This window comes from Mus caroli, unplaced genomic scaffold (genome assembly GCF_978045245.1).
Source record: "Mus caroli unplaced genomic scaffold, Mus_caroli_1 scaffold_16, whole genome shotgun sequence".
Classification (NCBI taxonomy): domain Eukaryota; kingdom Metazoa; phylum Chordata; class Mammalia; order Rodentia; family Muridae; genus Mus; species Mus caroli.
In genome coordinates, this window is record NW_028227271.1 from 49,463,642 (window position 1) to 49,480,637 (window position 16,996).

General features: G+C 41.2%; 1 protein-coding gene across 10 annotated transcripts in view; it reads left to right on the forward strand.

Annotated features, from left to right (window-relative positions):
- Positions 1-16,996, forward strand: part of Enpp2 (ectonucleotide pyrophosphatase/phosphodiesterase 2) — a 114,193-nt gene that overhangs the window by 29,072 nt on the left and 68,125 nt on the right. For 5 of the 10 annotated variants that reach the window (XM_029469431.1, XM_085831750.1, XM_085831749.1 and 2 more), the window contains exons 1-4: positions 3,332-3,539; positions 3,763-3,862; positions 13,145-13,300; positions 16,378-16,503. In XM_029469431.1, coding sequence (XP_029325291.1) covers positions 3,507-3,539; positions 3,763-3,862; positions 13,145-13,300; positions 16,378-16,503 — 415 coding nt within the window. In that variant the 5' untranslated portion in view covers positions 3,332-3,506. Of the gene's footprint in view, positions 1-3,331; positions 3,540-3,762; positions 3,863-13,144; positions 13,301-16,377; positions 16,504-16,996 lie in introns of those variants that run through there. The other 5 variants (XM_021182711.3, XM_029469429.2, XM_029469427.2 and 2 more) reach the window with 2 other exon arrangements.

Genomic DNA, 16,996 nt, shown 5'->3' on the forward strand with positions numbered 1-16,996 from the left:
CAGTTGTAGCGATACGAAGCCAACTCAAGGCAGTTCAGCATAATGAGAAACAAACAGGACATGGACAAAGTTTTAGTGAGTTCCAGACAGTTTCAGAATTGGCAGTGAGAATGACAAGTGTCAGTCACACAGCTTTCAAACCTCATGGGTCACCCCAAACCTTCTTATCTTGGTCAGGGCTTGAGAACAAGGAGCCATAGAACCCTTTCATGAAAAGATAGACTGTGCATTTCTGTAAATGCAACTCCTGTATCGCAATCAAGCAACACACTGCTGCTTTGTATAAACAGCAAAGTAAATAAGTCACTGCTCTGAAGTTCCCAGCATCTGGATACACCCCTGCTGGAGCACCCCAGCTTGTCATTGAGAGATGGAAACTTAAAGTCCAGTGAACAGTGAACACTATTAGTAATAGATTAAAACTAGGTTATGAATTAGGTCCAGCCGTTCGACATGTGAGGCACTGATAATCAAGTCACTGTCGTTTATTCTTATGTTTTCCTAAACGTGGTCCTTGCATGGCTTGTATCAGAACAAACCATTGTGTCCTTCTTGTCTGTCCCCTAAAGTCTCCTTTCTTCTCTTACCCCTTAGAACCAGTGGAATAGAATCTCTGGGGACAAGGCATACATATCACATTTTAATACCTGCTCCTCAGGGGGATCCTTATGGGCCATAATGCTGGAGACTAGAGTGTTCTTGAGGCCAAGTTGCTTACCAGGTGTTTACAGGATTAGGGTTTTCTCTGCCAGAGGGCAGTGTTCTCTGAAATATGCTGGGTTCATAAGCCACACTGGACGTTTACAGCTTTTTTTTGCCCCCATATTCTTTTTGCTGTATTGAGTCAGCCAGCGATGTGTGTCGAAACCTTAAACACAATAACAGGTGAGCTTTATTTCTTTTGAAATATTTTGCACTGTAGTCTAGTATTTTAGGTGGATTTTTTTTGCCCTATTGTCTACATTACCAGGCTCAGGGTTTTCTTTATTTGAGATAATGAGAGTTAATTGTGTTTTACAGTTGATTTGATGCCAAGATAAGGCTATCCCCCTGACTGCCTAATCTATAATGATTACCTTGTAGTAAAAATCTGCTTGCTTTCTGTCTTGCCCAGCAGCCCTGTTGGGGGTGGAGACATGAGAATTGCTGAGGACTTCTGGCTGCTAGCCTGGCTCTGGCTTCAGTGAGACTCCCTATTTCAACAGAATAAGGGACAGAGTAATAAGGAAGGACACTCAAAGCCCTTCTGTGGCTTCCACACATGGAAAGCACATATACCTTCATACACATATGCACATATAAAACACACACACTCACAATTTGCTTAACTATAGCTAGATGGTGTGTATGTATTTAGACACCTGTGTATATTCTTATATGTGTATGTGCATGTTTACGTGTACACATTTATGTGTTTGTACGTGCGTATGTACATGCGTATGTCTGTGCATGTGTATATTTGTATATATGCATGTGTATGTAGGTATGTGCATGCTCATGTATGCATGCTTTGACCAGTCCCTGATGCACAATGATCTGGGTGAAAATACAATTCTTTGGCAGAATGGCTCACAGAAACAGTGGCTCATCTTGATCCTTTTGGATCAATGGGTAATCCAGTGCTGTACAGATCATGATATACGTGACCAACTTGCTCTCATGCTTTGTGGCCCCTCTTTCCTGCACAGCTAATTTGCTTTCCATAAAAATAAAACAACAAAATACAAAAGGATCTTCAGTTTCTGAGCTGTATTTTTTTTCCTCCCAAGGAGAGCCTAGGTTTTCTTAGAGATGGGTTTCTATGTCAGAGAAAGTCTCAAGTTTCTGGGACCTACAGGCTGGGGAGGCTGGAGAGAAAAGGAGGCTGTTTGTTTTCAGATCCTCTGTAGCATGCAGGGTACACTGAAATAACAGTGCAGACCCAATGATTTCCTTTTGGTTTACAGATTTCCCTGAGAACAGCAGATTTGCATCTCGAGACGGAATATATAGTAGAAAAACCTTACATGGGGTTAACATCTTTTAGAAGCCAGTAATCAACTCCAGATCAGTTTAGCTTGGCATACAGACTAAAGCAAGAGGCTTGTAGATAAATTCATAGCCTGCCCCCTCTGCGAGAGTCCAAAGCTAAGAGGATCCTAGAAGAGCCACTGAGTGTCAGGCAGTGTCTCTTCTTCTTCTTTTCAATGAGCTGTTTACTAAATTCTAGAGTTTCTAATGAAACCCAGGCTTACTCTGCGATCCACATAAACAAGCTCTTGGCTTTTGTGCTATCGGGTTTTATGCGAGCAGAGCCACGGGGGCTTCCTTTAGCAGTTGCTGCCTGGAAGGTTCCTGTTTGTTTACGTATGCACATATGTGCTCTGCAAGAATGATCGTCAAGGGGCCCCGGTAGGGGAAAGCCAAAAACAAGCCTTCCCTCATTTGAATCCTAAAGGCATATAATATGGAAACGACTTTCCGATTTAGAGACTTCTAAATTTGGTGTGGTTGCCAAGTTGCAAAATTGCTTAGGATAGAAGCTTCAACACACACAAGAGCCTCCCGGGACAGTCTCTTCAAAGGAGATGCGCATTTGACAGGAATCCTTGCAGCCATTGCCACTTTCAAGCTAAATTCAAGGCTAATGAAGCTCCCTCCCCTACTGTCCTTTATGCCTGCTTCCTACCCCACCCCCACCCCACAAACAAGCTGACTTTTGTCAGGAATGGGTAGAGGCTGGAACGATCTTGTCTGTTTTTCATACTCCGGAGGACTTTATGCAGCTGAGCTGGCAGCCCCAGCATTTTGATAAAAGTTACTAGTGTAAAATTTAACAACATGAAGGGAAAAATAATGTTATCTCTCGTGTGAGTTGCAGTTTTGGAAGATCCCATTGTGTGAAGCTCCCAAGGAATCAGATGTAGCGGACAATGTATTTATAGAGATACAGGGTCATTCCAACTGCCAGAAAAATAAACAAATGGTGAAGAGATTTGTTTGGTTTATAAATTGTACTCCCCCCCCCCACCTTGTTTAAAAAAAAAACCCTGAAGTTGGGGGGTTGAGGGCATCAAATAACTACATAGCAAACGCTTCGAGCTGATGGGAAATTCTGGGCAGCTCTGATTCATTTTTATCGGATAAAGTACATTTGGTTTCTCTTTTGACAAACCATGTATTTGTGAGGGAAGAAAAAAAAAAAAAAACGAACATGCACTGTTATTGGCCACAGCTACACAAGAAGTCCTCCGGTTGCCAAAGGATACCACATGAAAGTGTCTGTTCAAGGGGAGGGGCCGGTTGGGGGGTGGGGCCAAGAAGGATGTTGCCTTAAGCCTCTTCTGCTCAGAGTTGCAATTTGTGAACCAACTGTGATGAAATCGAGCTCTGCACGAATCAGATGCGCCTGTCAACTTCCCAGGTGGGATTGCTTGGAGTTAACAGCCTGAACGCAGAGCCCCGAAAGCAGAGCATTCAGGGCAAGCAGAGAACACCCTGCAGAGGTTTTCCAAGAATCCCTCGGCATGGCAAGACAAGGCTGTTTCGGGTCATACCAGGTAGGAGGATGGTACGGTGACTAGCGAGGTGCGGAATCTCTCCGATCACTGCCATTTGAATTCGATTTTTTTTTCTTTTTTCTTTTCCTTGTTCAAATTCAGACATCCGCCTTTCGGAATTGGCAGGACTCGGGCTGTTAGGGTCATCTGAACTGCTTCCATGCACTTTGAATGCATCTAATCTAGTTGTGTTTGACAACTTTGATCTCCTTTATCCCCTTAGGTAATATCCTTATTCACTTTCGCCATCGGCGTCAATCTCTGCTTAGGATTCACAGCAAGTCGAATTAAGAGGGCCGAATGGGATGAAGGACCTCCCACAGGTAAGAGTATCAGTTATTAGCAGTTTTGTTTCTTTAACAGTACTGTTCAGGGCGATACATTTAGCCTAAGGTGAGAATAGGTTATCGCTTTAATGTTGGAGAAGGATGGGGCTGACAGGTTCCACGTGGTGGTACAGAGGGTTGAGACGGCTGTGTTGTGTAAAGTACATTATTTGCTATCAGAAAGTTCTCTCCTAGGAATGAGAAAAAAGGAAGTTAAAAAAGGCAATAAACTTTTTTTTTTAAAGTGAAACTAGAAATTTATTTATAACTTTGGGACTAAGATTTACTGAGACTAGGGGAACCCTCAAGGTGAGTTCTTTAGAGAGTTTAGAGAGGAGATCTGTGCTCGCTGTGTTTCCTTCTGGAAGAAGGCAAGGTGAGTTTTCGGAGCTGACTTAACTAACACAGCTGGAGTGAATGGGGCTCCTTTGCAGTGGGCTGTACCCAGCGGAGTGGGGCTTCATAAAGGAACGTTTGTGCAGGCTGAGGGGGCCTAGTTGACCTGGTCTTAAGCAATGGCTTGGTTAATTTCCTGGAAATTGGAGCTGCTGATGGTTTCAGAATTAAAAATTGCATTTGAAATGACAGGTACTCTAGGGGGCAATATTTTCTTCCCTTTCTCTGACATCACAGTATGTCTTCTGTCTTCCCGGGAATTAGGTGTTTCTCTGTGTTTCTTGATTGGCATGCTATGAAACACCACCTGCCTTTATACCACCATAAATGTGTATTATTAAATGAGGCATAGTGGAATACTGAATCTTCCACAGGGCAAGTTATCTGACTAGGCTTGAGAAGAAGGTTGAAGGTACAGTAGGCGATGTGGGTGAAGGAGCTGCAGTGTGTTTTGGAGAAAGAATAAGAAAACAGATCTTAAAAAACTGTGGCCCCGGGGAGCCCAAGGGACAAAACTGCATTGTGTTTCTTTGGGGAGAGAGGAGAGGGATTGCTGGGCCAGAAGAGAAGGCTGTTTTTATTGGAGGCAAACACTGTCTTCAAAGCCTTCTTTTTGACCCTCCCTAAGGCTGATTGTGACAGGGGACTAGGTCCTTGGCCTGAGCATGCAGCTCTGACAGCCCATGGCCGGGTCTTTCCACTGTGCTGAAAAGGAACCAATTTTCTGCTTTCTTTAAATGATAGTGGTGGGAATCGATGCTGTTTCTTTGATGACTGCATTATTTTCAAACTTGACTTTTTTTTTTGGAATATGGATCATCAAAGTACAAGCCTGGGACCCTGAGTCCATATTAATAAGTGCTCCTGTCACAGGCAAGTCACTTGTAATGTCTCAGCCCTCAGCAATGAGCATCAGTTTAGAAGACTTTATTTTCTAGAGTGTTAAAAATAAAATAATAAAAAACCATTTCCTCTATCCTGTTTCATCTCCTATTAAATGTGTGTGATCTCTACCAGAACACGTGAAAAGTATGGATTAAATGTATTAGTCCCTGAAAACACTGCTCATATAATAAATTACTTCCATGTGTTGTAGGGAATAGATACAATACAAGTAATGTCAATATGACTTCTGGAAACTGGTCTAGTCTACAGTACTACTGATCAATTAGATAGCGTTAGACCTACTACAGAGTACTGCTTCTTGACTTGTGAATAGAATCAGGATCTGAAGCCTTAGGGTGTAGAGTGATAGTTCACTCCATCTCCGGGAAGCTTCGTTTTAGGGCACCACACAGTTTATATCCGAGTTTTAGGATTTTGCTAGACTTACGGGGCTTTTATTCTTAAGCTTTCTTGTGATGCAGCTTACCTGCTGTCTACACACTGGGGTTCATTTCTGCTTAAGTAGAAAAGACAAAAGATTCCTTTTAGACATCGGGAAAGGCAGAGTGTAGACAGGTTTTCTATCTTTTTAAATTGCTAACTACACTTGCAAGAGGGAAATCTCCTAAATAATACTAGTGATAGGTGATTCTATTAGCAAAACTAGCATCAGAGGACATTGGGTGAATCTTTTTCTACACTTTAAAAAATAAAAGTCAAGAGAGAAAGCACCCTAGGATTTTATTTATTTATTTATTTATTTATTTATTTATTTATTTATTTATTTATTACAGCATGCTTGGGCTCTAAACATATCCTGCAAATTCACTGCTATCAGGTGTTTCACAAACAAGAAATGCAATGACTGTTCATTTATATGTGGCCAGAGCAAGAACTACCATTCAAAAGCATCCAACTTCTTGTTTAGTCCTGGTAGCTCCTCAGGGCTCCTGGGCAACAGCTGAGAACATTTGCATGCATGAATACTCTCATTGGTACACTTTAAACTGAGATGTCTGCTCCAAGGCTGTGACCATGGAAAGAAAGTTATAATTAATTAACTAGTACACTTCTTAGCTGGATTTCTTCTTAGGACCTGATGATCTACTAGAAGCAGGATGGGGGATGAGAACTCTTTCAGATCCTGGGATGTGTAGGAGGTGTGAAATGACCAGAGTGAGGTATAAGGTTTGGGAAAGGGACACTAAGGTCAGCAGGGTGGCAGAAATAGCATTTTAAAGGAACAATAAGTGCAGTTGAGCTGGAGATCTTTGTTTAAACATCTGACGTGGTCACTCTGTTTATCTATAAAATGGAAAGAAAACGTGTGTGCATGCAGTTGTCTACACTCAGGCACGCGCATGGAATTGGCATGCCTGGAGTTGTGCAGGAGTCTGCGTGACAGAAGCTATACGTCTTTCAATACTCTTCCAGTCCTCAGGTAGCCATGGGCACTCTTTGAAATAGAAGCCATGTGACTGACAACATGGCATGTGTGAGCTTGGGAATACTTGGATAATAAAAATTTGATAACTCGGTCTAATTTATCGCCATTTTTATAGGCTTGAAAGGAAAGTTTAAGAGCACACGAGTGACGAATTTGTGGGTAAATACGAGACGAAGAGCACAGCTAACAACTTTATTGGGAAATGCAAAGTGGTTGCTAGGGATGAGGAGCCCCTTGTTCCTTGATAATTTTAGGAATCTCAGTGTACAGTTGAGAGCACTTTCAATCACATTCCAGCAGAATGCAGGAAGATCTAGAACTGAGAGATGATCAGCCATCACTCTGTGAGGACAGTGACCAAATGGAGTGTACTGCATGGTGTGACTGCGTGCTAGACTGAACACAGAATTTGAGGAGTTTGAGTCAATGGAATGAGGTCGCCTGAGTTAGGACTCAGTGACGCCATTGGGTTTACAGTTGACTGTGGAATGGGGCTCAGGGTGGTGATTTCTCCATTTTTTTAATACAGCTGAGAATTCTCGATAATGTTTCTATATCTGAAACTTCAGAGTGCTTTGTTCAACATTTTTTTTTGTTTTTTTTTTCCTTGATTTTTCTTTTATTGAAAATAGATTTTTTTCATACAGTACATTCCAATTATGGTTTCCCTCCCCCAACTCCTTTTAAATCCTCCCCACCTCCTCTCCCATCTGAAGCCACAGTATTTCTGTTTTTCCTTAGAAAACAAATAGGCATCTAAATAATAATAATAAAGTAAGATAAAACAAGCAAGCAAACAAGCATAGGACAAAACAAACAGAAGAAAAAGAGCCAAAGAAAAAGTACGTGAAACATAAAGATGCAGACAGACAGACAGACAGACACACACACAAAAGAATCCCATAAAATCACAAGATTTTTAAACTGATAAAAATTAACCAATCTTTCAAAATTGTGATTGGAAGGCAACACCCAAAATTATAGCCTCTATAAAATTAGAAGACTCTTTAATTACTTAAGTTAGTGCTTTCCTAACGAATGTAGTACTTAGTTAATGGCTATAATTAACTTAGCTAATGGTTCTAATTCCAAGAGTAGGGAGCCTGAGACAGGAAGGTCGCAACTTTGAGGCTCTTCTGGACTACACTGAGAGACCCTGTATCAACCAATCGAATCCAACAAATAACCTCCTTCGGTTAGTCAGATAAATAGCGCAGTTGTGTTGTGAAGTTCTAAAATCTTAGCTGCACCGCAGCTGGCTGACAGGCAAGGTACCAGTTTGATTCTTCAATTAGAAGATAGATTTTTATAGCAAAATGCCACTGAGCATAATGTACGTCGGAGAAGGTGGATGACGAAGCGTCTGCGTTCTGAATGTGAGTCAGAGAAGGTGTCTGATTAAGCTTTTGCACTCTGTTTGGGATGGGGCTGGTATCTACATTTGTAGTTGATAGTCAACAAATAGTACCTGATTGGAAGTGACAAGGTTCTTGTTTGCTGGCAGGTTTGCAAATTATTCAGATTTATGTAATTAACTACATTGAGAGCTATTTAAAGGGTCTAGAGATTAATTTTAAAATGTTAAGTTTCCATTTAAATGACAGAATTCTGTTTTCCTGTAGTTGGTGAAGTCTTTCTACATATGAATATATTGTGTTTATTGACAGAGTGTTTCCTGAGGGCAGGTGTTTGACAACTTGCCAGGTGGACCCCTTTATCCATTTCTGCCAGTCTCTGTCTCTCTCCCCTACCTCTAGAGCACATCTCCCCCAACCCCCGAGATCTGGCCCAGCAGCTATGAAGAGGGGAGACTAGAAAGTTCTATACTTAGGAAGCAGTGAAATCTGCCACAGAGATCTGTGTATAAACTCGTGCTTGCTAAGGGATGATGTGAAAGCCCTCAGAAAAAGGGTGGGGGCAGCTAAGTCAAGAAAGGACAATGAGAATGAATGAATTTGGTATTCCAAAAGAGGGAGGTGGAAGCATTCCAGCTTCTGGCGGAGTGGCGGAGTGGTGGAGTGGCGGAGTGGCCGAGTGGTCGAGTGGCATTCTGAATGCTGTCCACAAGCTCCAAGTCTTTGCAGGTTAAACTTGAGACTGGACAGAAGACAGAAGGGTAACTGTTTTTTATGCTTTTGAGAGAAGAAGCCGGCATAAGAATAGTCACCATCCATTTCAGGGCTTTGTTTTCAGCAGACACTTTGGGCTGAGCACCAAGAATAGAAGGCAGTGATTGATAGGGACCGGCATGCAACTCTGCCAGTGGGACCAACCTGGTAGAAGAAACTTAAGTTCGTCCAGCTTTAGGCTAGGCTAAAACACTTGAAAATTTAAATATCACCACCCTGACTGGCCATCTTCCAGTTTTGAACTTTCCACTTAACAAGAAGATGTGGAGAAAAATATGATTAAGAGTATAGGATAGAGTCGGCTTTGATGACGGCCCCTGTCATCAGTTAGGCTCTTCCCAATACTCCAATTAAATTGTCAGTAGTCTGTGGGTTTTATATGTCTGCAGAACAGACAATACCAGAGGTTTACAACTCGCTCACGTTCATTCTCTGTCTCTGTCTCTGTCTCTGTCTCTGTCTCTGTCTCTGTGTGCACAGCAAAATAAATATCCTAGAAAAAGGGTTTTACTTAACAATTTGAAATAATCTCACCCATTCCTATCTGAATTGCAGATTTGAAAGAAAGAGATTATAATTTACATTTGTGTTTGGTTAAACCATGAAATTATACTTTGGTGAGACAGAACGCTGTGGATTGTGTATATACATTTTAAAATTCAAAGTCCCTCCGGAATGATTTATATAGAAAAAAAGTTTGCTTTTTAAATTTAAAGAACAGATTTCATATCTAAAAGAAAATAGGGTCCTGTGAAAATGTAGCTTAAAAAAAATAGTTAATTTACTTATTATGCATCCAGTATTCTGCTGGGAATTGAACTCAGGACCCCTGGAAGAACAGCCAGTATTCTTAACCTCTGAGCCATCTCTCTAGCCTACAATGTTATAGCTTGGAGACAGCTTATAATTTGAATGTCGTAGGAGTGCCTGCAAGTGCCTCCACCGCGTGTCCTCTTGTCTCACCCAGTACTTGTAGGCGCTTTTTGTTGGCTTGCTTTTTCATCATCCTTATTCTGTGATTTTCATGGCTGCCTTGGCAACAGTGGAAACTATGAGGTGGCAACAGTTTGCTGCCATGTTGTTTTCCTTCTCTCGGAGACTTACAGAACTGAAGTGCTCAGTTCCTCTGATTGGGGTCAAATAAAGGAGGGTCTACATTGAAAATCTGGGGAATGTCATGAAAGGCCCTTTCCATATTTGGCATTGGATCAGCTCTAATATAAAGACAAGTCTTCAAAAGGTCTAGGGCTAGGGCGATGCCTCAGAGGGGAAGGTGCTTTCCACTTAAGCATGGAGAGAGCCAGCTTCATAAAGTTTTCATCTGACTTGTACATGTGTGCCACCACATGTGTATCTGCCCACATGCATGGGCATGTGTATCTGCACACATGCATGGCACCCTCATGGATAGGACAATCATAAATAAAACTCCCCAGAAAGAAAGCAAAATAAAAAACAAAAACAATCTATCCTTCGGCTGGAGGTAGGGAGAAGGCTACAGACCCTGGTGAGGAATATTTTAAAAAGCCAGTTTATAGAGGGTGACTTGTAGAATGACCAGGGCTATGCTTGTTCTGACAGTGGGGAGATGGGCTGGAGCAGAGCCTGGAAAGGAAAGGCTACTCTCATTCAAGATGCTGTCTGTTTGGTTGGTTTATTTACTGATTTTGTTTTTTTGAGGTAGGGTCTCACTAAGTAGCCCTGGCTGTCCTGGAACTCGCTCTGTAGATTATGCTGGGCTTGAATTCAGAGATTGGCCTGCCTCTGCCTCCCAAGTGCTGGGACTAAAGGTGTGTCCAATCATGTTTGACTCTCTCTCTCTCTCTCTCTCTCTCTCTCTCTCTCTCTCTCTCTCTCTCTCTCTCTCTCTCTCTCTCGGAACCACAGCTCAAGTTTCTTGGGGTTATTAGGTTAGAAAAGTTCTTACATGGCTCAGACCATCTTTTCATTTTCCTTTCTGTTATTCTCAGCTTAATTTGCCACTGTTATCGGAGAATGAATGAATTTTGGTCCATGTTTCTCCTGATTCACACAGGAGCTTGCTCCTCACTGAAGCTGCTGATAGCCCAATCTTGCACATCTTTCCTGAGATGTATCTCTGCAGTATAGATGCAGTTCTGACAGTTGCCTTCAGTGGAAATCTTGGCAAGAAGGACCAAACCTGATAAGGCAAACTGTTGAGTGGGATTCAATGCTTTCTGAAGACAGCAAGGGGCACAGTGAGAGAATGACTGTTATTGGAAGAAAACATTGACAAAATCACCTTGCTAGGATGGTCAAAGAACGATTACAACCCAGCTTAGGATGCATTCAGGGATTTCAGAGGTAAAGAAAGGTCCAAGGAAGAGATTTTGGTGAGGACCACACACATGGGTCATAGACAATAAGAAGGTTTCAAATACTGGCTGGGACGCCATGAAGAAGACAAGACAGGATGAACAAAGACTTCTGTTCATTGTCTCAGCCATTAGAGTTGTTGGGCCTATTTACAGACACAGCTAAACGGGAGTGATCACTGCTTGAATCTATTAGACATTGGTTGGAATGATAATATCTAAGCACTACTCTTAAACAAAGAACATTCATTCAATTACAAGTTTTTCATTATTTTTCCATTTTGCTATGAGATTTTTTTTTCTTCTATTTTTCCTTCTTGTCTGCCATGGTTTCTTATGGCTCGGCGTGTACAGTTGATAGGTTGGCCAAAATCAACAGAAAAATGTGGTTTGTGGAGCAGAGGTAAGACACTGCATTGCAAACAGACATAATTTTTTAAAACTGAATTGATGTGGTTTGTATTTATTTCAACATCCCTGAATCAACTGTGAGAAAGCATTTCACATCTCATGGTCTGGTGAATCTGTTTGCTTAATGTCAACTGATCTGATGCCATAAAGGCCAGGACTGGGTGCCTCTGATTACTCTGATTAAAGGGGCAGTTGACTAAAGAATGAACTACATATTCAAATAAATGGCATGGGTACATCTAAAACTGTCATTTAATATCTGTTTTTGGACACCTTGATTTTAAACACGATATATATGTGCTGCAAAACCCAATAATTTCTAAATGTAGAATTTACAAATATGTTATATTTGTAACATATTTGCTAATACATATATATGTATATATGAAATATATATAATTATATATATTTCATCCACCTATATACATGGAGAAAGAAGACAATAAACTGAGAGGCCAGGCAATCATCTGATTTCATAAAGTGTTACGCATATCAAACTAGAGGATGTTTTTTGAAGTGCAGTTTTTAAAGAAATCAAACTCTTATGTATTTGGCTTTGTTTCTGGGCCTCATGCACAGTATTGATGAACTTATTTCCTAGTACCAATCACAATTATTTACCTCCAGAACATACTTTTCTATCCTGTCACCAAATTACTTTTTCCTTTGACCACCTTTCTATTTTTGTATGTTTATTTCTCAGTAAAATTTTCTGTCTTCCCAACTTTGTAGAGTGATTGGTATTTTTCTCTGTGAGCTTATTGAGTATTTAGGCTTAGGATGAATTAGTACTTTTCTGTTATTGATATTTTTGTCTTTAAAGTTGGGTGCCCTATGACTTACCTAGATTTTTTTCTAAAATTGTGTTTTTCATAAGCTTTAGCATATTCTTCTTTAAGATGACTGAATTTTTAATTGTGTGTGTGTGCATGTGAATGCAGCATGTGTGTGTATGTGTGTGTTTGTATGTTTGTGTGTGTGTGCGCGCACATGTGCTTGAGCATTCACACACGCACATGCACACGCACATGCACGCATGTGAATACAGTACTAGTTGAGCCAGAGAAAGGGAGTCAGATCCCCTGGGGTTGGAGTTATAGTCAGTTATGAGTTACCTAATACGAGTGTTCCAAACCGAACTTATATCCTCTGTAAGAACAGTATGTGCTCTTAATCCTGAACCATCTCTTAGGCACCTATTTTTATCTTTTTTTTTTGAGATGAGGTATCAGCCTCAGCTCTTAGAATATTCTTGACTGTAGGTTCTGCATATGTATTATTAAATTCATATCTTGATTTTTTTTTTAGTTTGGTGCGTAGCAGCACTCACCATTACATGTGTGTAGTACTAATAATTGTAATCATGAGTAGAGTCAACATTTGTTATTCTGTATATGCTTGCTATCCTGACATGCATTTCACACAGGTTATTTCATTCAGTTCTCATTTCAATCTGGAACTGGTTTTATGAGTCTCCCGTTTTATAGATAAGGAAACTGTGGTTTACATAAGTTGGGCAACATGCTTGAGGTAGCCAGGGAGCTGGCACTGAAGCCAGGCTGCTCATCCAGAGCTTGACTGCATTTCCACCCCAATTGCTTCTAAGTACCACTCTTGCGTTGGTGACATGGCTAGTCCCTAAGCTGTTGTCTTTTGCCTCTTATTTGAACGGCAGTGTTATCTGACTCTCCATGGACCAACACATCTGGATCCTGCAAAGGTAGATGCTTTGAGCTTCAAGAGGTTGGACCTCCTGACTGTCGGTGTGACAACCTATGTAAGAGCTACAGCAGCTGCTGCCATGATTTTGATGAGCTCTGCTTGAAAACAGGTATTTGACTTCTGGATGCCTCTCACTTCTAGCATAAGGCTCAGCGACACCTAGCTGTTAGGCACCTCTGCTTTGGCTTTTTCACATAGAGGGTTTTAGTTCATTTCTTGAATGATTGATGGTTGTATGTAGAATGTAGGTTGTATGTACAATAACTTGGCTCAACCATTCTTGTCCCAGTCAAAGAAGGCACTTTCCAATTTCAGGTTACTGTAGATTGAAAGTACTAGGTTTAAAACCAATTCTCTGTATTCTGTGCAAAAGGAAAGCATTTATGGAATCAATCTGGAGTCTTATGCTATGGGCAGCTCTGAAATCTTCTTCTAAAAATTCCCTGATTTTATTTATCCTGTAGTGGAATGGTCATTAGAACATATAAATGCTCACAAGTCCAGGGAAAAGTAAGCTTTGTGATTTTGTTATCACACTGACTCTGTTTTCAAAGTCAAACAGTTTTAGATAGGGCTCTTTGGAGCATCTTGCATATTCATTACCATGTCTCTGTCCCTGGGCAAAAACCTCATGTGATCTACCTAAGAAGAATGGCAAGAATCCCTGCTTTGAACACTGGAAACTGATTTCTTAACTCCCTTGACAAATTATTACTTCTGTGCATGGGTGGTATTTTGGAAAGCCCAACTAACCATTGCTATTTGATCTTTTTCATGAGACATTATTGCCTTAGTTCCTGATTTATTGGAAAATCAACATAAACTCCCTAACTGGGACTTATTTTCCTTACAGCCTGCAAAATATAAGGGCCTCATTAGATTACTTTTTTGCATAATGCATTTTCTAAGCATGTAGACACATTTTTGTTATGAATTTCTTGTAGAGTTTCAACCATGTTCTTCAGCTGTAGTTCTGTAAGCTTAGGGCTGAGGCTCTTTGTACATTGAGTATATGGGTGGACTAGACACCACTCAGAGCTCTTTGACCCTAAGACATAAGTGCAAACCTGCAATCTGTGTCTGATGTGCACTGGGGATTTTAGAACCTTTTATGTTGAGCATCTTGTCCCCAGTAAGTTAAGTCAACCTTCCAACTTTCTGCTCTGAAAACTCTGTAAAATGTAATGCATCTGTAATTCTAGCTTAGCTCTCTTTGAATATAGCTCACGCCATTCTTCCTAGTTTAATACCAACTATAACAACATTCTGTAAAGCACATTATTCTCTGATGTCTAAAGCCAACGTGTATTGAATGTGGAAGAATCAAATGTCAAATAACCATAAAAAGTTGAAAGGGAAAAAGAACGTTTCTTCTTAAGGTTCTGCTATACCAATACAGGAAGCAAGCCTAAGGTTTCAGTATAAACTCTCTTTGTTTAGGGTGTCTGGATACTGTATGTAAATATATGTGTGTATTTATATACGCAATCATGTGGGAGGCAGTATTTTTTTTTTAAACACTATGCTTTCAAATGGCAGCATAGCATTCTAAGAAACAACTGGAGCAGAATTCATTGACTGTTCTACCTCTGTCTATTCAATCACCCAGCAAGGGCTCCTCTTGGCAGAATGTCAAGAAGGAGCAGCCTTGCTTTAGAAGAGTATCCTTGCTTCTATTGAGCACACGTCTTAGAGGATGAAGGCTTGAAGTGTCCGAGTGTACTTCAGGGTAGAGATGTTCTTTGTGATGCCCTCTACTGCTTCTTCCCCACCTTTGCTTCCCTTCCCATGGCTGAATGATGGCAGCTGCTGGTTACATGTGGTCTGTCTTTCTGTCTTCGATATGAGCTCCAGGAGGATGCAGCTCTTGTCTTTGGCACTTCACTATACTCTTAGCACCCAGAGGATGGTAAGCAATGAGACAGACCAATGATGGGAATTGAGGAAACTAAATATGTGGACTCTCCATGAGAGTTCTTTACGCTACAGTCCTCGATTTCAAGAATCATAGACCATTTCCACCACCCTTCTAAAGACATTTAATAGATATTCATTGATCACCTAGAGTGTGGTGGTTAATCTCACAGTCTTACATCTGAGATGAAATAGAATAGTGACTGATAACGTTTTTAAAAAGTTTTAGTTGTTTAAAAAATCAATTAAAAATATGGCCCTAGCACTCTGATAAAAGTGAAAAGTTTCCTTTTTTTAAATGTTTCTTTGAAGAACTGAACCCTGACTTATCGCTCAGTTGGGAGTGATATTTCCTTTTATTTTATCTCCGTTTAGTTCTTTAGGAGGCCTTATGTAGACGGCCATTTTGGTTGGTTGGGAGTTTGAGGGCATTGATACTTCTCTATGGTCTTTCTCTTTTGTGGTACTCAGGGCCATTCTTCTTTTTTTTTTTTATTAGATATTTTCTTTATATACATTTCAAATTTCAAATGCTATCCCGAAAGTTTCCTATCTCCCCCCCCCCTGCTTCCCTACCCACCCACTCCCACTTCTTGGCCCTGGCATTCCCCTGTACTGGGGCATATAAAGTTTGCAATACCAAGGGGCCTTTCTTCCTAGTTGGCCATCTTCTGCTACATATGCAGCTAGAGACACAGCTCTGGGGGGTACTAGTTAGTTCATATTGTTGTTCCACCTATAGGGTTGCAGACCCTTGCAGCTCCTTGGGTGCTTTCTCTAGCTTCTCCATTGGGGGTCCTGTGTTCCATCTTATAGATGACTGTGAGCATCCACTTCTGTATTTGCCAGGCACTGGCATAGCCTCACATGAGACAGTTATACCAGAGTCCCTTTATCAAAATCTTACTGGCATATGCAATAGTGTCTGGGTTTGGTGGCTGACTATGGGATGGATTCCCGGGTGGGGTAGTCTCTGGATAGTCTTAGGGCCATTCTTGAAGGGTGGGGATCCTTTGTCTGACTTTCTGAGTTTGGCCTTTGTATGAGAACTTAGTTGTGCTGTGAGTTCCCCTCTGCTTTGAAAAATTAGAAATTCATCCTATCTGTAAGTTCTCCAAATGCCTTTTTGGCCTCTGGCTGACTCAGGTTTTGCAAACAGAGTCAACGATGTGGGCTTCTGGCTCTTTTTGTTGGAAGCCCTTGTAAGCAACTGTGGCCTCTTTCATTTGGTTTATTCGAGGCGGTAAGAGTGTTTCCTTGTGTTGATTTCAGCTCGAGGCTGGGAGTGCACCAAAGACAGATGTGGGGAAGTACGAAATGAGGAAAATGCCTGTCACTGCTCAGAAGACTGCTTGTCCCGGGGAGACTGCTGTACCAACTACCAAGTGGTCTGCAAAGGTACCTGCTTTTAGACCACTTTGGGACATTAAACACTGGGCATGCACCGAGCATCCTAAATTTTCTGGCTATAATACCTTGGCTGTTGAAATTTGGAGGTCAGAGGAATTGTAGTTTTTTTGATTTACTTCTTTTATGTGTGTGAGTGTTTCACCTGCATGAATATATATGCATCGTGTGTGTGCAGTGCCTGTGGGTGTCAGATTGTCTGGAACGAGATTCACAGATGGTTATAAGCCACCATGTAGGTGCTGGAACTAAACTTGAGTCCTCTGAAAGAGCAACAAGTGTTTGTTTGTTTGTTTATTTAGTTTTTGGAGACAAGGTTTCTCTGTGTAACCCTGGCTGTCCTGGAACTCACTCTGTAGACCAGGCTAGCCTCAAACTCAGAAATCCACCTGCCTCTGCTTCCCAAGTGCTGGGATTAAAGTTGTGTGCCACCACTGCCCGGCACAACAAGTGTTCTTAACCACTGGGCCATTTTTTCATCCTC